Genomic DNA, 26042 nt, shown 5'->3' with positions numbered 1-26042 from the left:
AGGGGTGGGCGCGGGGGGGGCAGCATGCAGCGGCTCTAGGATCAGGGTTATTCTGGTGCCGCCGGCCTGCCCAGTGCTGATAGGAAAGGATTAATGAGGCAGGGACGCTCATCACTCGTAATTACAAACAACACTAAAAACTATTTCTGGGCCTGTTCCTATGGAGAGAACTTGACCTGCTCGGTGCTAGTCAAACCCCCCCATACCCCCTAGCCATGCGGCAGTGGATTCCTGCAGGGTCGGAGTAAATACAGGCCCCATAAGTCTTGCTGCTATGTGACAAAGGGTTCAATGGACGAGTGAAAATAATTCACAACTCTGTTTCGGTGTAGCGGCGACGTGGCTATTCACATTTCAGGAGACTGGGATAACTTGGAGAAGGGCCACTCTTTATGGACGGCGTGGCGGCGTTACACTGTGGTGAAACTGTTGTTGTTGTTGTTATTGTTGATGTTTGATCATGTACATAAAAATAAAATAGAGAGAAAATTGTGTGTGCTTACAGTCAATGCGACCAGGCAATTGAATCAAACGGAAGAAGATACAGACACATTTTTCCATACACAAAAACACACGTAACCCCAGAGTAAACTTTTAGCCTCTCTGTTTATTTCAAACATCACAAGTAGGGTAAGGGATTACAAAATGACAGTGCTTAAACCGAAACGATTTAAGAATAGAAGAGGAGAGGGTCATAGATCCTTCATAAGGGGGAATATTGAGCAGGTCATGCAAAAAGCTGTTGTCAGGGAGAAGGCCTCCGTTATAATAGCACCCTTTGTGTGAAAAAATAAAATCCAGCTGTCCATCCATAGGTCAGTGCAAAAATAGTAATAGATATATGCATAGAAAGAAAGTTGTGAATATAGTGTATGTACTTTAACTGCGGAACTATAGACAGACACAATGACTGACTGTACAGTACATACACTTGTATAGTGACCCCCTGCTCTCCCCAGAGTCTCCGAGCCCAAAGCAGAAACTCTTAAACAGGTCTAGCCATAAACAGTCCCACATCAAATATGACAGGTTTATATGATCCCCTTTCAGGGGGCTGTCACTCAAAACCGCCTTGACAAAACACAAATGTACATTCCAAATGGCACCCTATTCCCTATTTAGTGCACTACTTTTGACAAATCCTATCAAAATAAGTTTACAATGTAGGGAATAGGATGTCATTCGGGGCGTAACCAAAAGCATGAAATCTTGACCTCCACAGTGAGAGAGAATCATTGGACAGAGAATGGACTGGGGACACACAACAGACATGCTTTGTTTCCCAACCAGAGAAGAAGAATAATGTACAACGTTTACATTTATCAATCCAATACCATGTACTGTAATTACAAATGAAAAGCCAATATGTGCCATTAAGGACATAGGATTAAGAACCAGTGGATATAAATGGCAGTTCTATATTTTTTAGGATGTGTACTTTATTGTAGATGGTTATAATTTCATATAAATGTACAAGCTACAAATGTGTGGTAAACTGTTATAGACCTTTATCATACCCAAATAAAGTGTTTGTAGAGCACCAATATACACCAATGTACTGTACATGATCATAGCAACCATATCATAGCCAATGTACATGATCATAGCAACCATATCATAGCCAATGTACATGATCATAGCAACCATATCATAGCCAATGTACATGATCATAGCAACCATATCATAGCCAATGTACATTATCATAGCAACCAAAGACAGGAAGTATAGGTGAGAATTCTGAAAATATAATTTCTCAACCTTATACATAGAGAGATCTTTTGTAGTTAAATAAATGCTTTGTATTCTCTTTACCTTTGCAAACGCTTACTTTGCAGTCTCCCTCGACGATCTCGTTCTTTCTTGAGAGGACTATATGTTTTGGGTGCAGCAGTAGCAACGGTATACAAACTATGCAAAGTAACTACGGTTCAAACCCCAAGGACACTACGAAACAAATATTATGATTGCGCGTGCAAAGGCATAACAAACAAAAAAGTACATTTTCCTAATTGATTCAGATATTACTGTACGATTCCATGTTATGTCTTTGTTTCTGGGTGGTATTCATTAGGTACTAAATGGAAGAAAATTGAGCCAAACAGGGAGGGATCACTTGGACTGAGAAACGCCCTAATGAATACGACTCTGTTTTATTTTTCGTTGTCTAATATGCCAGTTGTCCCGCTAACGCTAACACTAACGCTAATGCTAGCTAGGTCCAAAACTAAGCATCAACATAATTAGCAGCTAAGTGGTTGCAAGTTGTCTTGTTTAAAACAGCATGCCTTATGCAAGGAAACATTTTAATGACTCATCTTTTGTTGATATTCAAAAGTTCCGTGTGGGATCATGCACACTCCCACAGCCACCGTAACAGAGAGTTCTGTGCGGAATAGGCCTAGCCTACACTTCACGTAGGTTCTCACTTCTCCTTTCTAATGATTCAGCACCAGATCAAAGTCACATTAGTACCCCTTTCCTGCAGTCAAATGACCAAATCATTTCTTTTTTTTCACGCTGAAAATCTGGTGTTTCTATGTCAAACAATTTTGTTATATTTCAGTCTTCTGTGCTGATTATAAAGTGTGAAATTGGGATGCAAATACATTTCTACTTCTTTTTTTAAGCCCATAACCATGTGTGTGAGGTGTATACTTTTGTTTTAAAGAGGATTTGTTTAAGACTACCAAGAAACAAACTGTGTTAATATCGCTTTGAACGTATCACAGAGTTGACTACTGATGCTGAAGGGTTGGTTTGTATCCGCAGGCCGCGAAGTCGACCCCAGCCTGCTCGGCTGCTTCTGTCTGCATGCGATGATGGCCTGCACTGTACAGTGGAGCAAACAGGCCCCGTGGTGAAAAGACAGGAGTTAGTTAAGGCATCAATAGAGGCACTAGTACTGCACGTGACAGCCGCGCTTGGCGTTACGCGAGGCAGCGGAACAAGAGCTGCTCGTTAGCTTAGCGGCAGAGCTGGGAGGTTTCAAAATATTAGAAAGGGGTTACAGTACCTTGCTTCTACCACAGTCTCTGGATACAATGTCCATTTGATGCCAGAGGCCCAATTCACGGACAGCTGTTACCTTGTGATGTAGTAAATCATACTAGGCAATACTCAGAGAGCAAATGTAGTAACGTACACTTCAAGGGCAACTAGACCAAAATATATCTATAGAGGTTAGACACTACATTCAAATGGGACAAGTTAGAAGCGGGAAAACTATTTAAAAAGGAACAGGAGAGACTATAGCAGGCAGTGAATAGTCCTCAAATCTACTTTACAAATGAAGTAATACTTAAAACAGGATAACCACCATTTTGTTTGAGGAGCAATCTGCGTTCAGTAAACTTGTGGTACAAAGCTCTTTATGGCAGTAAATGTATTACTAAAAACAAATGGTATGGTTGATGTTGATGGGAGATGGGAGATGGAAAAACACAGTGACAAAATAAAAAACACAGACAATGTGAATGGTTTCATATATTTTTGAAGAGTAAACATAATTAAACAAATATACACAGACAACTAAGACAAACCAGTGCCAAGAATTTTACATAAAAAACATATATTTTATCAATCTAACTTGTGCCAAACGTACACTACATGACCAAAAGTATGTGGACACCTGCTCGTCGAACATCTCATTCCAAAATCATGGGCATTAATATGGAGTTGGTCCCTCCTTTGCTGCGATAACAGTCTCCACTCTTCTGAGAAGGCTTTCCACTAGATGTTGGAACATTGCTGCGGGGACTTTTTTCCATTTGGCCACAAGAGTATTAGTGAGGTCGGGCACTGATGTTTGGCGATTAAGCCTGGCTCGCAGTCTGCATTCCAATTCATCCAAAAGGTTTTCGATGGGGCTGAGGTCAGGGCTCTGTTCATGCCAGTCAAGTTCTTCCACACCGATCTCGACAAACCATTTCTGTATGGACCTCGCTTTGTGCACAGGGGCATAATCATGCTGAAATAGGAAAGGGCCTTCCCCAAACTGTAACCACAAAGTTGGAAGCACAGAATCGTCTAGAATGACATTGTATACTGCAGCCTTAAGATTTCCATTCACTAGAACTAAGGAGCCTAGCCCAAACCATGAAAAACAGTCCCAGATCCTTATTCCTCCTCCACCAAACTTTACAGTTGGCACTATGCATTGGGGCATGTAGCGTTCTCCTGGCATCCGCCAAACGCAGATTAGTCCGTCGGACTGCCAGATGGTAAAGCATGATTCATCATACCAGAGAACGCATTTCTACTGATCCAGAGTCCAAAGGCGGCGAGCTTTACACCACTCCAGCCGATGCTAGGTATTGCGCATGGTGATCTTAGGCTTGCGTGCAGCTTCTCAGCTATGGAAACTCATTTCATGAAGTTCCCGATGAACAGTTATTGTGCGGACATTGCTTCCAGTGGCATTTTGGAACTCAAGTGTTGCATCTGAGGACAGTCTATTTCTTCGCACTGCGCGGTCCCATTCTGTGAGTTCTGTGAGCCACTTCGCAGCTGAACCGTAGTTGCTCCTAGACATTTCTACTTAAAAATAACAGCACTTTTTATTTAACTTGGCAAGTCAGTTAAGAACAAATTCTTATTTACAATGACGGACTAGGAACAGTGGGTTAACTGCCTTGTTCAGGGGCAGAACGACTGATCTTTACCTTGTCAGCTTGGGGATTCGATCTAGCAACCTTATGGTTACTGGCCCAAAACTCTAACCACTAAGCTACCTGCCGCCCACAGAAATTTGAAGAACTGACTTGTTGGAAAACTGGCATCCAATGACGGTGCCACGTTGAACACAACTAAGCTCTTCAGTAAGGTAATTCTACTGCCAATGTTAGGCTATGGAGATTCCATGGTTGTGTGGTCGATTTTATACACCTGTCAGCAACGAGTGTGGCTGAAATAGCCGAATCCAGTAATTTGAAGGGGTGTCCAAATACTTTTATATATATATATAGTGTAACAGCTCAATGGTATGCGTAAAAAAAAATACAGAATCGATAACAACAATTAATTAAAAAAAGGTTACTTCATGTCAAATCAGTGGCGAACTGGAAATGTTTTATCGTCATTGAATACCCATATATACAAATAAGATCAAGCTCCCAGCCGCATTCCACTCAGAAATTATTGCACAGTAAGCCACTTTGGGCTTGTCATGGTCACCCCCATAAACCCCTGTATAAAAATAGAACAAGAACATTAACACACCAAACAAGTCTTCATCTTTTCTGACAGGCACCGCCTCGGCCAGCTCGGCCCCAGCCTGCCTGCAACAATAACCATGAGCCACAGCACAGTGTGAGTCTGAAGAGTCAGTTTCTCTCACTGCTAACCTGCTAAGTCCCCACAGTACATGCTGTTTTTTTTCTTCAGAAATAGTTAATCTATTTTCCTTTCCTTACATGTTTTTGCTCCTCCATGGTCATGCACGACAGCTTCCCACTGACCGTTTTCTCTCCCCAACACTATTGTTCCTCCAGGAAGCCAGCCAGTTCGGAACAGCAGGTATTCTGGGGTGTTTCTCATCGCCGTTGACCCAGAACCTTGGCACTCCTGTGACAGTCCCAGAAGAGCATGACTAGGAGATTCTGAAATAAAGTGATTTCGCTCTCAGAATCAGCCTGTCAAGAGTAGCCCGTAGAGTGAGTGGGATGTCCTCCTAAACCAGGAATGGCAGGTGTCCTCCTAAACCATGGTCTCCACCCCGATGAGCTTTGGCGTGAGGATGCGTGGTGTGATGCCGTTGTTCAGGTCCTCCTCGAACTCCAGCAGTTGGCCCATGAAGTTGAGGTTGGGGGAGATGATGGGCCGCCGGGTCTTGACGAACTTGTAAGCGTCCGTCATGGTCATCCAGGTGTGCTTCATCAGGTAGGCAATGACGATGGTGGCCGAGCGAGACACGCCTGCCTGGCAGTGGATCAAGAGGCCCATGTCCGCTTGCCGTGCTTCCTCTGAAGAGAGAGGAGAGAGGAGCATTTTTGTCTCTTTAAAATGGGGCTCAAATTAAACATTGGAACAAAATAGACTTTAACAACAACAGAGGAGCATTTTCATCTCGTCAGAATAGAACTCGTCATTGGAACATAAAACATGACTTCAACAACATCACATTCATGTTTTAGTCATGTAACTAATGTCATATTTTTCACTGCAGTCCGCTCACTCAAAACCTACACTGTGCAATACTGTATACTAACGGTAGTGTTAACAAATCCATAATTTCTAAGGTCAGACAACCTGCACAGCCTCTGATCGATAAAAACAAGCCATTTGAATATGTATCAACCAAGCTAAATCACCGACTAACTCAATCCTAATGTGGCTTGAAAGAACATTATAAAACAGAATCGATTCAATGAGAAATGAGATCCCACCGCTGCCACCGACTGCAACCTCCGCCCCTGCCCTCCCGTATACACTTCCACTGTACATGCCACCATGCAATGACTAGACTTAGCTAACTTTCCCTGCGTACCGATGAATTCAAACGCCTCCTCAAAGTACTGCCTCAAGTTCTGCTTGTTGCTGTCGGTGGCTGGCAGCCGCTTGTAGCTGAACAGGCCTGTGTCGTAGTGGTAGAGCGGCAGGTGGGTGGTGACGTTGAGCACAAAGCCGATGTTGTAGCGCTGTAGCCTGTGGGCGTCCTGCGCGTCGTGCTCGTTGCCCAGGTACAGGAAGGGCAGGATGGGCGTCAGCTCGGCGTCCTCAATGTCCGGCGTGGAGGGCAGGGACATGGAGTGAGGTAGCGCCCCCGTGTGGCCGGAAGCCCCGCTGACGCCTATGCCGGCGTCCAGGCTCTCATGGAGGTGGAGGGAGTGGTCACACAGGTTCTGGTGGTTCTGTCTGAAGCAGCTGAGGCCCCCTGGGTAAACAACAGACAACAACAGGATGAGTCAGTGGAAAACAAATACGTTTATATCCTGTGACACTTAAGTTAGCATCTGCAGGTATAATGCCTTATCCTTTATTACAATGGCAGGTCACGACTGGTAGTTGGGGAGTTTTGACTGGAACAAGTCTGCTACGTGTCTATTGGAGGAAAATATAACTGTATTGAACTATCAAACAACAAATCATGTCCATCCAAATTGTCTCTAGCTAATATTCTGTTGTTATTCCTTCTTTCTGGCTCATCTCTCATCCTGCTTTGGAAAAAGAGGGACAATGACATTTTGCATATTAATCTGATAGGGTGGCAAAATAGGTGACCATATTATCATAGCATAGACTTTCATGGCCTGATGTCAAACAGTGAGACACTCCAAGCCCCCAACTAACCATTCAAGCCATATCATTTGTTTGCCATTTGAATTTTCCGTTTGAATTGGATATCACATCAGTTTGTAGGGATGGCTTTGCACTTCATCTGTTTCTCTGTCGGGCTAGATCACCTAAAGTCCTGTTCATCTGTTTCTGTCTGTAGGACTAGATCACCTAAAGTCCTGTTCATCTGTTTCTCTGTCGGGCTAGATCACCTAAAGTCCTGTTCATCTGTTTCTGTCTGTAGGACTAGATCACCTAAAGTCCTGTTCATCTGTTTCTGTCTGTAGGACTAGATCACCTAAAGTCCTGTTCATCTGTTTCTGTCTGTAGGACTAGATCACCTAAAGTCCTGTTCATCTGTTTCTGTCTGTAGGACTAGATCCCCTAAAGTCCTGTTCATCTGTTTCTGTCTGTAGGACTAGATCACCTAAAGTCCTGTTCATCTGTTTCTCTCTGTAGGACTAGATCCCCTAAAGTCCTGTTCATCTGTTTCTGTCTGTAGGACTAGATCACCTAAAGTCCTGTTCATCTGTTTCTGTCTGTAAGACTAGATCACCTAAAGTCCTGTTCATCTGTTTCTGTCTGTAGGACTAGATCACCTAAAGTCCTGTTCATCTGTTTCTGTCTGTAGGACTAGATCACCTAAAGTCCTGTTCATCTGTTTCTGTCTGTAGGACTAGATCACCTAAAGTCCTGTTCATCTGTTTCTGTCTGTAGGACTAGATCACCTAAAGTCCTGTTCATCTGTTTCTCTCTGTAGGACTAGATCACCTAAAGTCCTGTTCATCTGTTTCTGTCTGTAGGACTAGATCACCTAAAGTCCTGTTCATCTGTTTCTGTCTGTAGGACTAGATCACCTAAAGTCCTGTTAATCTGTTTCTGTCTGTAGGACTAGATCACCTAAAGTCCTGTTCATCTGTTTCTGTCTGTAGGACTAGATCACCTAAAGTCCTGTTCATCTGTTTCTGTCTGTAGGACTAGATCACCTAAAGTCCTGTTCATCTGTTTCTCTCTGTAGGACTAGATCACCTAAAGTCCTGTTCATCTGTTTCTGTCTGTAGGACTAGATCACCTAAAGTCCTGTTCATCTGTTTCTGTCTGTAGGACTAGATCACCTAAAGTCCTGTTCATCTGTTTCTGTCTGTAGGACTAGATCACCTAAAGTCCTGTTCATCTGTTTCTGTCTGTAGGACTAGATCACCTAAAGTCCTGTTCATCTGTTTCTGTCTGTAGGACTAGATCACCTAAAGTCCTGTTCATCTGTTTCTGTCTGTAGGACTAGATCACCTAAAGTCCTGTTCATCTGTTTCTGTCTGTAGGACTAGATCACCTAAGGTCCTGTTCATCTGTTTCTGTCTGTAGGACTAGATCACCTAAAGTCCTGGAGGTAATGTCATATTTCTCATAATTTAAAGACTGAGGGAAACATTCAAAATGTCCCCAAGACAATCGACACAGCATTCCTTCTGAAAAATAGCTATCATCACTCTCCTCAGCGCCAAAGATGGCAGCCAAATAAAGATGATAAATGTTGAACATGTGTCTCGCTGGACATCTGCACTCCTTCAAATAAACCCTGTAACATAACTTTAACACACACAGGGCCTGAGAGGGAGGCAAATACTGTCAGTTACTGTCAGTTTCAGTTAGTGGGGAAGGGGGGGGGGGGGGCTTTGCACCTGTTGTCATGACGCCATTGACACCCTGGAAGGGGTGAGGGGGGGATGCATTGGGGCCTGACATAGAGTATCAGTTCATGTATTGTTTGCATTACAAGATCTACAAGAGCTGACATCATGCCAAGTGAGGTGATCATATGGCCTCACCGGCTTTACCATGGAAACGGGGCAGTTGGGGATCTCCTATCAACTGTCGACTAGGGACGATGTTGTAAATCATAACAGGGTCATAAAACCAGTCTAACTAATAGGGCCACACTAAACAAACAAATTCAACTGCTATGTTTCTCTAAAACATCTCTCTCACACTCCCTCCAAGGGGCATGTCGTTATAATAATTAACCAACAGTAAATAATGGAATGAGAGTCTCTTCACACAAGCCCGAAAGGCGTTGAACTTTACTACAGTTGAATAAATCATAGTGACCACCACAACATAGTTATGATATTACTAAGTGTGTGTGTGTGTGTGTGTGTGTGTGTGTGTGTGTGTGTGTGTGTGTGTGTGTGTGTGTGCGTGCGTGCGTGCGTGCGTGCGTGTGTGTGTGTGCACGTGCATGTGCTTGTGAGGCAAGATTTAACTAATCATGCATTAAATATCTTTCTCTTTTTAAGATTTTTCAACAAACGAACAGATTTGAGTGTTCACCAAAATACAGCTCATCTTTGAAAAAATCAAAATGGTCTTCTATTGCACATATTCAAGCGATGCCTTTCTTGTGAGGCACTCAATTGGTAAATGGCTTCTTTTGAAAGGCGAGAGTGAGAACGAAAGGCAGAAGAATCTTCCGGCACATTGTGGAGAGAGATGAGATCTGTGAAGTGTGACCGGCTGTCATTATCTTTCGACTATCTCACAGAGGAAAGCACCTTTAAGTGTCTCTTTCACTTTTAGAAGCCGCCAGCACTGTTCCTCACTCATAAATGACCACTTCCCGGAAGCGGTGAAGGCTTTTCATACTCCGTTTCCACTTTCTAATGCTATCCGTCAACCGTCCACATTCAATAATGATGTTTGCTTATGACATGTTTGTCAGCTACAGTATATAACGAATTCCTACATCCAGGTCTGGGTCACTGGGAAAAAGGCCAGTCAGAACTAGAAATGTCTGCTTCTGGAGAAAGCCCATGTTTAACCGATAGAATAAAACAGTCTTCCACATGTCCTTAATGTATATGTCACGCCCTGACCTTAGAGATCCTTTTTATGTCTCTATTTTGGTTTGGTCAGGGCGTGAGTTGGGGTGGGCATTCTATGTTTTGTGTTCTATGTTTTGTATTTCTTTGTTGTTTGGCCAGGTGTGGTTCTCAATCAGAGGCAGCTGTCTATCGTTGTCTCTGATTGAGAACCATACTTAGGTAGCTCTTGCCCACATGGGTTTTGTGGGTAGTTGTTTTCTGTTTTGTGTCTGCACCAGACATAACTGTTTCGCTTTCGTTCTCCTGTTTGTTGTTTTTGTTCGATTTGTTTTTTGGGATTAAATCATGAATGAACACTTTAAACGCTGTACCTTGGTCCTTCAGCCCACGAGAACCGTTACAGAACTACCCACCACCAAAGGACCAAGCAGCGGGGTAAGGAGGACTGGACATGGGAGGACATCCTGGACGGCAAAGGATCCTACACGTGGGAGGAGATCCTGGCCGGAAAAGATCACCTGCCATGGGAGCAGGTTCGAAGCAAGAAGGAAGGCGGGGGCAGCTAGAAGAAGGGCCAAGGATTACACGGGGACAAGGCTGGCACTAAAGACCGGGAGGCCACTCCCCCCCACACGGGGAGATTGGCTGAGCCAGGTTGGAGACCAGAGTCAACTCCCCGTGCTTACCGTGGCGGGCGTCGTACTGGTCAGGCACCGTGTTATGCGGTGGAGCGCACGGTGTCTCCAGTACGTGTTCTTAGCCCGGTGAGCTATATCCCAGTTCCTCGCATCGGCCGGGCTAGAGTGGGCATCGAGCCAGGACGGAGTGTGCCAGCCCTGCTCTCCAGACCTCCAGGACGTCTCTACGGCCCAGGATATTTCCTGAGCCGGCTCTGCGCACTGTGTCTCCAGTGCGTCTGCACAGCCCAGTGCGTCCTGTACCTGCACCCCGTACGTGCCGGGCCAAAGTCACCATCCAGCCAGGACAGGTTGTGCAGGCTCTTAGCTCGAGACCTCCAGAGCAGCCTCCACGGCCCAGTGTATCCGGTGCCTCGGCCAAGGAAGAGGCCTCCTGCATGTCTCCCCAGCCTGGTGAGTCCTGTGCCTGTGCTAAGCCCTAACCCTCCTGCATGTCTCCCCAGCCTGGTGAGTCCTGTGCCTTCTTCCAGAGCCAGGCCTCCTGTGTGTCTCTCCACTCCAGTTGATGATCCATGGCACGAAGCCTCCAGTGATGATCCATGGCACGAAGCCTCCAGTGATGATCAATGGCAAGAAGCCTCCAGTGATGATCCATGGCACGAAGCCTCCAGTGATGATCCATGGCAAGAAGCATCCAGTGATGATCCATGGTAAAAAGCCTCCAGTGATGATCCATGGCACGAAGGCTCCAGTGATGATCCATGGCAAGTAGCCTCCAGTGATGATCCATGGCACGAAGCCTCCAGTGATGATCCATGGCACGAAGCCTCCAGTGGTGAGCCAGGGCACGAAGCCTCCAGTGGTGATCCAGGGCACGAAGCCTCCAGTGATGATCCATGGCAAGAAGCCTCCAGTGATGATCCATGGCAAGAAGCCTCCAGTGATGATCCATGGCACGAAGCCTCCAGTGATGATCCATGGCAAGAAGCATCCAGTGATGATCCATGGTAAAAAGCCTCCAGTGATGATCCATGGCACGAAGGCTCCAGTGATGATCCATGGCAAGTAGCCTCCAGTGATGATCCATGGCACGAAGCCTCCAGTGATGATCCATGGCACGAAGCCTCCAGTGGTGAGCCAGGGCACGAAGCCTCCAGTGGTGATCCAGGGCACGAAGCCTCCAGTGATGATCCATGGCAAGAAGCCTCCAGTGATGATCCATGGCAAGAAGCCTCCAGTGATGATCCATGGCACAAAGCCTCCAGTGATGATCCATGGCACGAAGCCTCCAATGATGATCCATGGTAAGAAGCCTCCAGTAATGATCCATGGCACGAAGCCTCCTGTGTGTCTCTCCACTCCAGTGACGCCCTCCAGTCAGGAGCCTCCAGCGTCGATCTCCAGTCCGGAGCCTCCAGCGACGATCCCCAGTCCGGAGCCTCCAGCGACGATCCCCAGTCCGGAGCCTCCAGCGACGATCCCCAGTCCGGAGCCGCCAGAGTCTCCCTCCTGTCCGGAGCCGCCAGAGTCTCCCTCCTGTCCGGAGCCGCCAGAGTCTGCCTCCTGTCCGGAGCCGCCAGAGTCTCCCTCCTGTCCGGAGCCGCCAGAATCTCCCTCCTGTCCGGAGCCGCCAGAGTCGCCCTCCTGTCCGGAGCCGCCAGAGTCGCCCTCCTGTCCGGAGCCGCCAGAGTCGCCCTCCTGTCCGGAGCCGCCAGAGTCGCCCTCCTGTCCGGAGCCCGCGGCGACGGTCCCCAGTCCGGGGTCGGCAGCGAGGGTCCCCGCTCCAGAGGTGCCACCTAAGTGGGCCAAGCCTAAGGTGGAGTGGGGTCCACGTCCCGCACCAAAGCCGCCACCGCGGATAGATGCCCACCCAGACCCTCCCCTATAGGTGTAGGTTTTGCGGCCGGAGTCCGCACCTTTGGGGGGGGGGGGGGGGGGGGGTACATTCAATAATGATGTTTGCTTATGACATGTTTGTCAGCTACAGTATATAACGAATTCCTACATCCAGGTCTGGGTCACTGGGAAAAAGGCCAGTCAGAACTAGAAATGTCTGCTTCTGGAGAAAGCCCATGTTTAACCGATAGAATAAAACAGTCTTCCACATGTCCTTAATGTATATGTCACGCCCTGACCTTAGAGATCCTTTTTATGTCTCTATTTTGGTTTGGTCAGGGCGTGAGTTGGGGTGGGCATTCTATGTTTTGTGTTCTATGTTTTGTATTTCTTTGTTGTTTGGCCAGGTGTGGTTCTCAATTAGAGGCAGCTGTCTATCGTTGTCTCTGATTGAGAACCATACTTAGGTAGCTCTTGCCCACATGGGTTTTGTGGGTAGTTGTTTTCTGTTTTGTGTCTGCACCAGACAGAACTGTTTTGCTTCGTTCTCCTGTTTGTTGTTTTTGTTCGATTTGTTTTTTGGGGAGTAAATCATAAACACTTTAAACGCTGCACCTTGGTCCACTCTTCCTTCAGCCCACGAGAACCGTTACAGTATAAGTACATGTTAACTAACATTTGGTATCCCTCCTTAATGGGAATATTAAATACCATTTGTACATTTCACAAACAATTCTTATGAAATCAAAAAAATACTGTCAGCCAAAAAAAATCTATCACATATGTTTCATGGTCTGTGTATTTCTGGCTTTGTGATCAAGTTAATTTTGGTTGCAGGGTCATAACTGATTAAAGATGTCCACAAATTCATTATCCAACGAAACATGAATAAAGTACAAAGTATAAAAAAATACATTTTAAAGAAGAAGATGATGAATAAAACATCTTCTATTTATTTTTCTAAACCTCTTCAAAGAGACCAGGCCTGTGTTCCAAACGGCACCCTTTCCCCTTTCAGTGTACTACTTTTGAGCAGGGTCCATAGCAAGTGCAGTATCCTCCATGATCAATAGTAGAATGAATCATGTCTGGTTATAAATTACACTGATGCTGGGAAACCCATATGACGATTGTTCCTCCACACACACACACACACACACACACACACGCACGCACGCACGCACGCACACTCGCACACAAACACTCGCACACACTCACGCACATACGCACACACACACACACACACAGTGTTCTCTGCTGTACGGTGCCAGCGGTTGAGACCAGGTCGTGGGGCTGAGGGCTCAGGGCTCAGGGTTAAGGGTTCAGGGCTCATGGCTGAGTTGTTTGATTCCTGCAGCAGCAGATGCCTGGATTTCATGAGAATTAAATCAGAAAAAAAGACCAAGACATTCTGTTCTGCTATGCTGTAGCCCGCTCTCTGTTTCCTCACCGCAGCAGACAGAGATGGACGCAGAGGGAAGGGGAAGTAGGAAGGGAGGGGGAAGGAGGGAGGAAGGGAGGGGGAAGGAGGAAGGAAGGGGGTTAGGAGGAAGGGAGGGGGAAGGAGGAGGGGAGAGTGAAGGAGGAGGGGAGAGGGAAGGAGGAAGGGGGGGAAAGGAGGAAGGAAGGGGGAAGGAGGAAGGGAGGGGGAAGGAGGAAGGGAGGAGGAAGGAGGAAGGAAGGGGAAGGAAGGGGGAAGGGAGCAGAAAGGAAGGGAGGGGGAAGGAGGAAGGGAGGAAGCTCCTCTGGAGAGGAGAAGAGAAGATGAGAGGAGAGAAGAGAAGAGAAGAGAAGAGAAGAGAAGAGGAGATGAGAGGAGAGGAGAGGAGAGGAGAGGAGAGGAGAGGAGAGGAGAGGAGAGGAGAGGAGAGGAGAAGAGGATGGGATGGCATCAAGGTGCTACAGTATGACCTCCCTGAAAGACCGCGTCTGCGAGGCAGACGGCAGACACACAGGAGCTGCTGCCTCAACAGGGCTCCGTATTTACTAAGAGCTGTCTCCCAGCCTCTGCAAAACAGCCAAAGCATGTTACATACCCTGACAGGACTGAAGCTGCCCAACAAATTCTGTCTGTCTGTCTGTGTGTGTGTGTGTGTGTGTGTGTGTGTGTGTGTGTGTGTGTGTGTGTGTGTGTGTGTATGTGTGTGTGTATGTGTGTGTGTATGTGTGTGTGTGTGTGTGTGTGTGTGTGTGTGTGTGTGTGTGTGTGTGTGTGTGTGTGTGTGTGTGTGTGTGTGTCTGGGTGGTGTATGCGTGCGTGCAAATCAAGCAGAGTGTGAAGGATAAGGGTCAGCTGATACTGTTGGAATCAGACTTACATACAGTATATACTGTAGTTTATAGATGGGTAGTACACAGTAAATGACAGTATGAGTTACTAAGTGAGTAGCTTACACACAATGGAGGCAAGACAAAAAGGCCTTACATTTACTTTACACCTAACATGAGCCTATTCCTCAGGGACATACATATATTCAATAGCAAATATCACCATTGCACCTCTACCAACCTCATTGCGTATTGCCACCTAACTCTTCACAACATAAGAATACAGACAGGCTAGTCTCTGAAAAATGAATTAGACAGACCAACTTACAGCTACATAAACCAATCTCTCTCATCCTCTCAGAGACAAACCAGAGCTCTAAAAAAAATGTGCTCTTTAATCAAAACAGTCCTGTGGCTTTCTATATTAGAGACCTCATCTTCCCTCATCCATCAACCATTCCAGATAAAGACCTCATCCTCTTCCCTAATCCTTCAACCATTCCAGATAAAGACCTCATCCTCTTCCCTCATCCATCAACCATTCCAGATAAAGACCTCATCCTCTTCCCTCATCCATCAACCATTCCAGATAAAGACCTCATCCTCTTCCCTCATCCATCAACCATTCCAGATAAAGACCTCATCCTCTTCCCTCATCCATCAACCATTCCAGATAAAGACCTCATCCTCTTCCCTCATCCATCAACCATTCCAGATAAAGACCTCATCCTCTTCCCTCATCCATCAACCATTCCAGATAAAGACCTCATCCTCTTCCCTCATCCATCAACCATTCCAGATAAAGACCTCATCCTCTTCCCTCATCCATCAACCATTCCAGATAAAGACCTCATCCTCTTCCCTCATCCATCAACCATTCCAGATAAAGACCTCATCCTCTTCCCTCATCCATCAACCATTCCAGATAAAGACCTCATCCTCTTCCCTCATCCATCAACCATTCCAGATAAAGACCTCATCCTCTTCCCTCATCCATCAACCATTCCAGATAAAGACCTCATCCTCTTCCCTCATCCATCAACCATTCCAGATAAAGACCTCATCCTCTTCCCTCATCCATCAACCATTCCAGATAACATCCCAGGTGTTTCTCCTTTGACTCGTTGAAGCTTAAACACAACCTCCAGAGAACCTCAAGAGAACCTCAAGAGAACCTCCAGAGATCTCAAGAGAACCTCCAGAGAACCTCAAGAGAACCTCCAGAGAACCTCAAGAGAACCTCCAGAGAACCTCAAGAGAACCTCCAGAGATCTCAAGAGAACCTCCAGAGAACCTCAAGAGAACCCCCCTGTTATGGTGTAAAAGGCCAAACTGATCCTAAATCAGCACTGCTACACTACCTACTCTGAGATCTTGAAAAGTTGGGATCTTTTAATGTTGACTGTACTATACCGACTGTGTTTTACCAATCTTTTACTAAGAGTAATTTTACTTTTTGTGTTGTTTGCTGGTTTGGCAATACCACTGTCAGCCAGAAAAGTATGCTTACAAGGATTATCACAACAGCAAGCAAGGTACTTGGAGTCAAACAGACAGGCTTGGATGAGATCTTTAAGGTCAGGGCCCTCAGCAAGGCTCACAAAATAATTTTAGACCCAAAACACCGCCTGTACCCAGACTTTGAACTACTCCCCTCTTGGTGCAGGTTTAGGGCACCCCCCGGCAGGAATAACAGAACTAGACAATAACTTGTGCCAGGTGTGATATCCCTCCTAAACAGCTCGGGCTAATGTTCCTATCGACCCAGTAAGGCCAGCAGGTTCTTTTTATTAGTATGTAACTGTTATGAATTTTGCATTGTCAATTTGTTTTCTACTGTATTTAAACGCCACTTTAAACGTGTACATGATACTGCAACAAAATTTCCCCATGAGGACAATAAAGTCAGATAAGTAAAGATGCTGTGAATACGAGCCCAGAACTTCACCCTACCTTTGAGAACGATGGGGTCCTTTCCCTCCCTCTTCAGCGAATCCAGGACCACATGAAGGGGCTGTGAGGAGGTCACCCTCTGGGGATCCATTGTACTCTCGTCGTACACCACAATCTCTTTTGAGAAGATGCCCTTAAAGGAGTCCTTGCCGGAGGACTCACGGCACGAGAGCAGGTCCAGCACGGTGATCTTGCCCTGCTGCAGTCGTCGCCGGCTGATCTTGTCCGAACAGTTGATGTGCACCGCACCCTGGATGTGGCTCTTGTTGTAGTCCATGAAGGGCCGGCAGTCGATGATGACCGGCACCGGCCCGACCGGGTGGCCCATGGGGCACCTGGCCATCCGCTTGGCCAGCTCATTGGGGTGGATGACCCGGACAGTGGACCCTAGAGCCTTGGTTGGGCCAGAGGTGAGACTAGGGTCGCTGAAGGCCTCATGGTGTATCATGCCCATGCCCGTGACTATGGGGTTGGAGGAGGCGGGTCCAGCATAGCTGAGGTTGGGGCTGCTGGCGCTCACCTGGCTGACGTGGCTCTGCTGCTGGCGCTGGTTCTGCTGGCTGTCCTTCTCGTAGGTGGTGACCGAGCAGCAGCTGGCACTGGTGCATCCACACGACAGGGAGCGCGTGGAGCCGTTAGATGAGGGCATATAAGTGAGGTTGGTCGCCCGGATCTTCACCACCGTTGTGCTGATGACGGTCGTCTTGCTGACGGGGCTGGTGACAGTAGTGTCCAGGTAGCTGGTGTCCAGGTAGCTGGTATCCAGGCGCAGTCGGAGTTCCTGAGGTCGGATCGGCCTTGGCAGCGCCACCACAATTCTGTCGTCAAGGGGAGATGGAGGCATGTGGAGGCTGAGGGTCGGGACGTCTACGGAGAACTACAGGAAGCCAGTCTGGAGAAATATGGAAAGAACAGATCAGGGGCCATATGTATTAAGTGTGTCAGAGTAGGAGTACTGATCTAGGATCTGGTCCCCCCTGTCCATGTAATCTTATTCATTGTGATCTAAAAGGCTAAACTGATCCTAAATCAGTGCTCCTACTCTGAGATGCTTTATGAATACGGGCCCAGATCAGGATTGTGAATGGACTCAGTGGAAAAAAGCATCTGTATAGACTCAATAATAAGCACAGCATGTAATGCATAGCATGGCGGTTTGTTGATGACCAATGTCATTGACTCTCTCAGGGGACAATGAATGAGATAGGCTACAGGTACTTATCTATTTAATCAAACATGTATAGTACTAAACGGCTACACAGTAACCAAATACAGTATCTATCTACTTAAAGGTCTGTAAGGCAACTGCCACAGTTGGTGGGAATAACCAGGTAAACGAGAGAGACTACTGCCCATTTAGTAAGGGTGGGTATTAACCATAGAATGTATTATATAAACTCAGAAAACGTGGAGTGTCCCATGAAAATGCATGACCAAATAATATAATCATCACACATATGTGCAGGTAATTTAACAGCCCAAATGTCTGGGCTTCGCAGCTAGGCTACTGTCAATTTCACAGTGCAGTACAATAAGCCTTTGAATTTCGTGTGAGAAAAAGACTGATGAATACTGCATCATCGTGTAGGGCTACACCGCAGTTTGGTCTCTCTCTCCAAATCACATCTGGAACAGTCATGGGGTGCGGGAAAAGCTGCTTAAATTGAATCAAACGTTGCAATAAAGATGTAATAAACCATGTCCTCACATCAAAAGACGCCCATGGTGGCGTCCTCTGACCCGCACATTCAGTATCCAGCTGTTTCAACTAGCTGGTAAGGTAAAAAGAAATCACAGGGTGTACATACATTCATTGAGACCGGCATAAGGACGTGCTGAGAATAAAGTATCTAGGGTTTCGGCAGTACAGACACCGTTTGTAAATGTCATTTCACTTCAAAGACGCCGCGGTTGCATAAACGTATATCTCACATAGTAAAACATTGTATAATTTGTAGTGTAAATCTAGTCTTGATCATTTTGGCAACAGCCGGTTACAGGTATATTTGTTCACAGTGATATTGAAGAGCCAACAGTTTATCATCTGTCAGAGGTTTACATGAACGAAATTAGTTCATGCAACGATCTGAAGGCTTCATGATATCGAATATATAATTTCATGTGAAATTCCCATAATCTGACATCGTTCATATTTCGCACTGTTATGACGTGAAATGTCTGAGTATGGCATGTTCATGTTGATTAACGTCAGCGCTGTGACCGTTTCATTTCTATACAACTTGTAAACTATAGTTTAGACTTTGAAGTGTCGCCTATTAAAGGATTTTTAAAAGTGTACTTACATTTTTGTAAAACAATATTTTGTGCGCTCCGGGTGAATGTAGAATGATTTTATTTGCGCTCAACGTTGACTCCATTCAGCCTGTCCCAGTGCCGAGGATCCGCAACATTTTTACTTTTAGCCTGGTCCTCACTAATAATATACAAGGGGTCAGCCAACCTAGTGAAGTAGCACTTTGGGATTGACACGGGTATGAGCCAATACACGAGTTCATTAATATTAAATGCATTCGTTTTGTACAGTGAGTGCGCAGCAAGAGCCAACCCCGTAGTGGGTGGGAGTTCAGATCCGGGTGTTAAATCAGCTCTTTGAGGATAGGGCTGTCGAATGAACAATGCTTACAGTCCCATGTATTAGGGTAGGGTGATGTCACTGGCAACCAATCAAAAGGCCGATACTAGGCAGAGCGAAGCAAGCGTAGACTGAATACTCCATGCTCTGATGAGAAGTTCGTTCATCCTTGGTTTGGTGCCCCGCGCCGTCTTTAATGCGTTATTCTCCGCCTATTGATGCAGAAAATACAGTCGTAATGACGGTAGTAGTTGCATGCAATGAATTGTTTAATAATGGTGCATGGTATTGTTATATCAGGGGGGAAACTGATGTATAGTGATTAATATGATATTACAATTGTATAATGCATGATATTACAATATTATATGAGGTTAACCACAGGGGCCTTCAATCAGCCCATTGGTGACACATTCTCATTGGAATTGACAAATTGCTCATTGAGGGGTGTATCATGGATAATTATAGTCATTTTAGGTCCTGCTCCAGAATAGCCATGCCTGGGTTCTCACGAATGATTTATATATACACTAGATGACTGATAAGGGCTGCTGTGTTGAAGCCTCTGTGCCTCCATCTTGGCACTCCCCCACGTTGGTAAAACAATATTTTGGAAGCTATAGAAATGCATTTATTAATGTCTACATTCGCTTTTGCCACATGTATTCTATAACAGACACCTTAATGCATACTTTACAATTATATTATGTGACCTAAAAATAAAATATATACTTATATACATATAATTTTGATCCTTGAAACATTTATTTGAAATACTGTAGAATTCCATTCATTCCTATGGAGGACTGCTCCTGGTGGGGAGTGCAAATATGGCCGACCGGGGGCTTCAAAGCCTTTCAATGGCCAACATACACTACTGTTCAAAAGTTTGGGGTCACTTAGAAATGTCCTTGTTTTTGAAAGAAAAGCTAATTTTTTGTCCATTAAAATAACATCAAATTTATCAGAAATACAGTGTAGACGTTGTAAATGACTATTGTAGCTGGAAACGCAATTTTTTTATGGAATATCTACATAGGCGTACAGAGGCCCATTATCAGCAACCATCACTCCTGTGTTCCAATGGCACGTTGTGTTAGCTAATCCAAGTTTATCATTTTAAAAGGCTAATTGATCATTAGAAAACCCTTTTGCAATTATGTTAGCACAGCTGAAAACTCTTGCCTTGATTAAAGAAGCAATAAAACTGGCCTTCTTTAGACTAGTTGAGTATCTAGAGCATCAGCATTTGTGGGTTCGGTTACAGGCTCAAAAATGGCCAGAAACAAAGATCTCTCTTCTGAAACTCGTCAGTCTATTCTTGTTCTGAGAAATGAAGGTTATTCCATGTGAGAAATTGACAAGAAACTGAAGATTTGGTACAACGCTGTGTACTATTTCCTTCACAGAACAGAGCAAACTGGCTCTAACCAGAATAGAAAGAGGAGTGGGAGGCCCCGGTGCACAACTGAGCAAGAGGACAAGTACATTAGAGAGTCTAGTTTGAAAAACAGACGCCTCACAAGTTCTCAACTGGCAGCTTCATTAAATAGTACCCGCAAAACACCAGTCTCAACGTCAACAGTGAAGAGGCGACTCCAGGATGCTGGCCTTTTCAGCAGAGTTCCTCTGTCCACACTGGACTGTGTTCTTTTGCCCATCTTAATCTTATCTTTTTATTGGCCAGTCTGAGATATGGCTTTTTCTTTGCAACTCTGCCTAGAAGGCCAGCATCTCGGAGTCGCCTCTTTACTGTTGGCGATTAAGTTAAGTTTGTTCTTAACTGACTTGCCTCGTTAAATAAAGGTTAAATAAAAAATATAAAACATTTAAATGATGCTGCCACCACCATGCTTCACTGTAGGGATGGTGCCAGGTTTCCTCCAGACGTGACGCTTCGCATTCAGGCCAAAGAGTTGAATCTTGGTTTCATCAGACCGGAGAATCTTGTTTCTCATGGTCTGAGAGTCTTTAAGTGCCTTTTGGAAAACTCCATGCAGGCTGTCATGTGCCTTTTACTGAGGGGTGGCTTCTGTCTGGCCACTTTCAAAGCAAAGGGTCTGAAAACTTATGCAAATAAGGTATTTCTGTTTGTTTTTTTATTGAAATATGCAACATTTTCTGAAAACAATTTTCTGTTTGCCATTATGGGGTATGCTGTTATGTTTTATTCATTAAATCCATTTTAGAATAATGCTGTAAAGTAACAAAATGTGAAAAAAGTTAAGGGGTCTGAATACTTTCTGAAAGCACTGTATATAGTCATATGAAAAAGTGAGTACACCACCTGGAAAGGTTTTATTTTATTTTTATTTTTACATATTTGGACACATGGATATTTGAGCTAAATTCCAACCACATTCATTGATAACGGTAACCCAATTAACAAATCATACAGAAAATGTCATGCAATTAAAATGAAAGTCCTTATGCAGAAAAATGTAGTGGACTCCTACCCCTACCATCACATAAAATGGCTCAAATTACAATCAGATGCACCAAAATAGAAAATCATTAGAGAATAACTTGGGAGGATCCAGCCTTTCATCAAGATTAGAAACTTTGTCTGGTTTGGTCTTCACTATATGGGTGTGTGGTAACACATCATGCCAAGACCAAAAGACCTCCGAGGCCCTCAGAAGAAAGATAATTGATGCCTGTGAGTCTGGGAGGGGTTACAAATCAATTTCCAAGCAATTCGAAGTACATCATTCCATTGTCCGACGGATCATCTACAAACTGAGAAAATTCCAGACAATTCCAGCAATCTACCTAGGACAGGTTGTCCCACCCAATTCAACCCAAGAGCTGACCGAAAGATGCTCATAGAAGTCTCTAAGAACCCCAGTGTAACATCAAGAGATCTACAGGTCTCTCTTACCACAATCAATGACAGTCAACTGTCAGAAAGAGACTGCACAAACTTAGCCCACATAGGAGGTCAAGAAGGAAGAAGCTTCTGCTCTCAAAAAAGAATATCAAGACACAGTCACGTTTGCCAAAACTACTGGAACAATGTGCTCTGGAGAGATGTGTCAAAGGTGGAGTTGTCTGGCCACAATGCCAGACGGCATGTTTGGCGAAAACGAAACCCTGCCTTTGAACAGAACAACCTCATACCAACCGTAAAGCATGCAGGTGGTGGCATTATGGTTTGGGGCTGCTTTGCTGCCTCTGGGCCTGACCAACGTGCCATTATTGAGTCAACCATGAATTCCATATTGTACCAGAGAATTCTTGAGGAGAATGTGAGGCCATCTGTCAAAAAGGTGAATCTGAACCAAACATGGATCTTGCAACAGGACAATGATCCAAAATACACAAGCAAAGCTACAACAGAATGGCTCAAAAATAAGAAATGGAGGGTTATGGAATGGCTGAGTCAAAGCCAAGATCTCAATCCTGTCGAAATGCTGTTGGGGGACTTGAAGCGGGCCGTGCATGCAAGAAAGCCCTTGAACATGACACAGTTGAAGCAGTACTGTACAAATTACTCCCAGTCGATGCAAGAGACTGATAGATAGTCACAAGAAATGGCTACATTAAGTTATTTCAGCCAAACGGGCAACACCAGCTGTTGAAACTAGGTGTGTACTTATTTCATGGAATTGCCTTTCTGTAGATTTTTTATGGATAAATGATTGCAAAGTATAATCTTTCAGTGTCATTTGTTAAATTAGGTTACCTTTCTCTGTCAATAGTGTTGAAGTGAAGATTACATATCTCTCCAAATATTTCCAAATGTGACTGTATGTACATTCAACAATCAATTAACCCATGTATCATAACAGTAAATTCCAATCTAGGACAACAGTTGAGCCTTTAAACAACCGGTCATCCATCATTTGATACAAGTCTATTACTGTACTATATCGTTATGAAATTAGTTTGGATTAACTACACAAAGCTGGCTGCTAGCAGGTCAACAATGCAAAGACTTTTAAAGGTTGTCCAAGTCAAGAGGTTATAGTGCTGCTTGTTCACATGCACACACGCCCACACAACAACAACAGTGACCCTGAAGCCTGTGAACAATGTGAGGTAATATTGGTGGGGTACTATTGTGGGGTAATATTGGTGGGGTAATATTCTGAGGTAATATTGGTGGGGTAATATTGTGAGGTAATATTGTGGGGTAATATTGTGAGGTAATATTGTGAGATAATATTGGTGAGGTAATATTGGTGGGGTAATATTGTGAGGTAATATTGGTGGGGTAATATTGTGAGGTAATATTGGTGGGGTAATATTGTGAGATAATATTGGTGAGGTAATATTGGTGGGGTAATATTGTGGGGTAATATTCTGAGGTAATATTGGTGGGGTAATATTGTGGGATAATATTGGTGAGGTAATATTGGTGGGGTAATATTGTGGGGTAATATTGGTGGGGTAATATTGGTGGGGTACTATTGGTGGGGTAATATTGTGAGATAATATTGGTGAGGTAATATTGGTGATGTAATATTGTGGGGTAATATTGGTGAGGTAATATTGGTGGGGTACTATTGTGGGGTAATATTGGTGGGGTAATATTGTGAGATAATATTGGTGAGGTAATATTGGTGAGGTAATATTGTGGGGTAATATTGTGGGGTAATATTGGTGAGGTAATATTGGTGGGGTACTATTGTGGGGTAATATTGGTGGGGTAATATTGTGAGGTAATATTGGTGGGGAAAGCGAGTGTTGCTCATTGGCTGTGGCCGCATTGGAAAAGGTGTCAAGTTGGCTGAGAGCACACGCTCCCATACGACAGGACACATGTTGTTAAAATGTCCAACTTCAGTCAGCTGATTCTGGCCATCTTTTATGGTTAGTTCTAGTCGGGCAGCTAAGTTTTCCATTCAGAGGACCCCCACTTTTGTTCATGTCTTATTGGTCAAGGTCACGCCAAATAATTATCACCAGATCTCCTTCAGCCTATCTTTGGCCTTGATTCCCGGGACTTCAGGTTCAGTTAGTCTATGACCCCAGCATGCTGTGTGGTCAGAAACATGCTTTCCCCATCCTGATGAGCACTTCCACCGTTTACCTTCCTCCTAAACTTTTCCTCCTGTGGACTGAATCCCTGTATGTCTGATGTTTAATTGTGCATGCATCTAAATGACCACATAGTTAATGTCAGTTCTCACTCGACATGATTCTCAGTTATCTGAACCATGAGTGGTCAGATATGTCTGTGAATGTGGACATCTTCTTCCATTAAACTCCCCTTAACCTGGACATCCGCCTTATCTTTGCTTTGACATGACATTCTGTAGTGGTTGCTATCGGCTTTAAGCCAGCACCTAAGGTTTCTTATTACATTCATGGTCCTTCGATTCTCTACAACCCTACCCCTATTTTTCACATGTCGTGGGAAGAGGGTCTCACCGCTATCAAAGTCCAAACAACATCTGAGCTCTCTATTTATACCTGTCAGCAGCCTTGAACAATGCAGGACTTTTATTATGGCTGCTATTCTTAGCAGCTGCACAGAGGGGCATTTAGAAATGTGTGACTGGAGCTGATCAAAGCCCTATCCAAATTGAATTCTCAGAGACTCTGGTATCATTTGTTGAGGAAGGGTACAGGGACAGGGACCCTTGCCCATAATTGAGGATTACCTTGGCCACAAAGAATTGTTCACCCCGCAAAACCGTGCTTTAATCGGATCAATGTCCATGATAAATGGTTTGGTATTATGGCTCGATAGAGTGTTTGATGTTGTTGACATTATGTTATGTTGTTCCCATAAACTATTATGTTCAAAGTGTAAAGGAGGTAAGCTACTCCTGGAGTTTTTGTTTTTGTTGTTGTTGCTGAATGTGGTAAAAATGAACACAGTTGTAGATCCAGGAAAAGCAACACGTTGAGATTTACATAACATTCAAATGAATACTAACAGTCAATGCTGAAATAGCATCGGCAGTTGGTGATGGTGGTGTGATCACAGCCAAGTAGTGTTGTTATGAATATGTGTCACTGTTAATGTCCATGAAAAACACTTACAGTAAATGTGCAAGGTTGAAAAAACAACACAAGAAATCAACAACCATGTGTCATTAGTTGTATTAGGCCACTATCAGACCATTGTTGATCATGATCTCCCTTTGTTTTCTGTGGTAGGAGAAAGGATTCGTTTTTTTATCAATTTCAATTTATTTGAGAAGAAATAGAGAATTGTTTAAGAAAAGTGCATTTGTGCCAATATATTTGGGTGCAACTGTAGCACTATGGTGTGTGGATCTTTTATCAGACAAAGGATATGTAGCATCTTTGTCAAAAGCTAGTGAAAGCCACAACTGAAGTTCCCTTTGGTAAAAATTCAGTTATTTGATTCTAAAGCCTTTTCCAAAATACACAATGTACTCCTTACCATAGCAGGTTCATCAGCTTTTCCCATTGAGACCCATGCAAACGCTGACAGTGTGGCTGATGTGCTTACGCAAACTAAACCGGTTTAGTGTGGTCACAAACCATGGAATAAAAGTATAGGTCAACATCAGGATTATGTCACTATGTTAGTGAGGTCTTTTGAAGGCTAGTTTGTTCTATAGTAGAGTTAATCTGATGCATGTAGGTTCTATGTTTGGCAAGCTTAGAAGTAGCTCAGAAATACTGCATGAATACAGTGCAACCTAGCGTTTCTGGTCTTGTCACTTTCCATGATGAACCACT

The 26042-nt window shown here is 44.6% G+C and overlaps 1 protein-coding gene across 2 annotated transcripts; it reads right to left on the bottom strand.

Moving 5' to 3' along the window:
- Nucleotides 1-587: 587 nt before the first annotated feature.
- Nucleotides 588-19415, bottom strand: dusp10 (dual specificity phosphatase 10). 2 transcript variants are annotated; one of them, XM_055873121.1, is made up of 5 exons: nucleotides 19090-19415; nucleotides 18495-18558; nucleotides 16787-17678; nucleotides 6485-6871; nucleotides 588-5960 (listed from the first exon to the last, which is right to left on the bottom strand). In XM_055873121.1, exons 3-5 carry the CDS (start codon nucleotides 17628-17630, stop codon nucleotides 5695-5697), a joined length of 1497 nt encoding a protein of 498 aa, XP_055729096.1. In that variant the 5' UTR covers nucleotides 17631-17678; nucleotides 18495-18558; nucleotides 19090-19415; the 3' UTR covers nucleotides 588-5694. The 2 variants fall into 2 exon arrangements, with proteins under 2 accessions (XP_055729096.1, XP_055729095.1); XM_055873120.1 differs by lacking the exon at nucleotides 18495-18558.
- Nucleotides 19416-26042: the final 6627 nt, after the last annotated feature.

Source organism: Salvelinus fontinalis, chromosome 20 (genome assembly GCF_029448725.1).
Source record: "Salvelinus fontinalis isolate EN_2023a chromosome 20, ASM2944872v1, whole genome shotgun sequence".
Lineage (NCBI taxonomy): Eukaryota > Metazoa > Chordata > Actinopteri > Salmoniformes > Salmonidae > Salvelinus > Salvelinus fontinalis.
The sequence above is the reverse complement of the archived record's forward strand: the minus strand, read 5'-3'. Positions and strand labels throughout refer to the sequence as shown.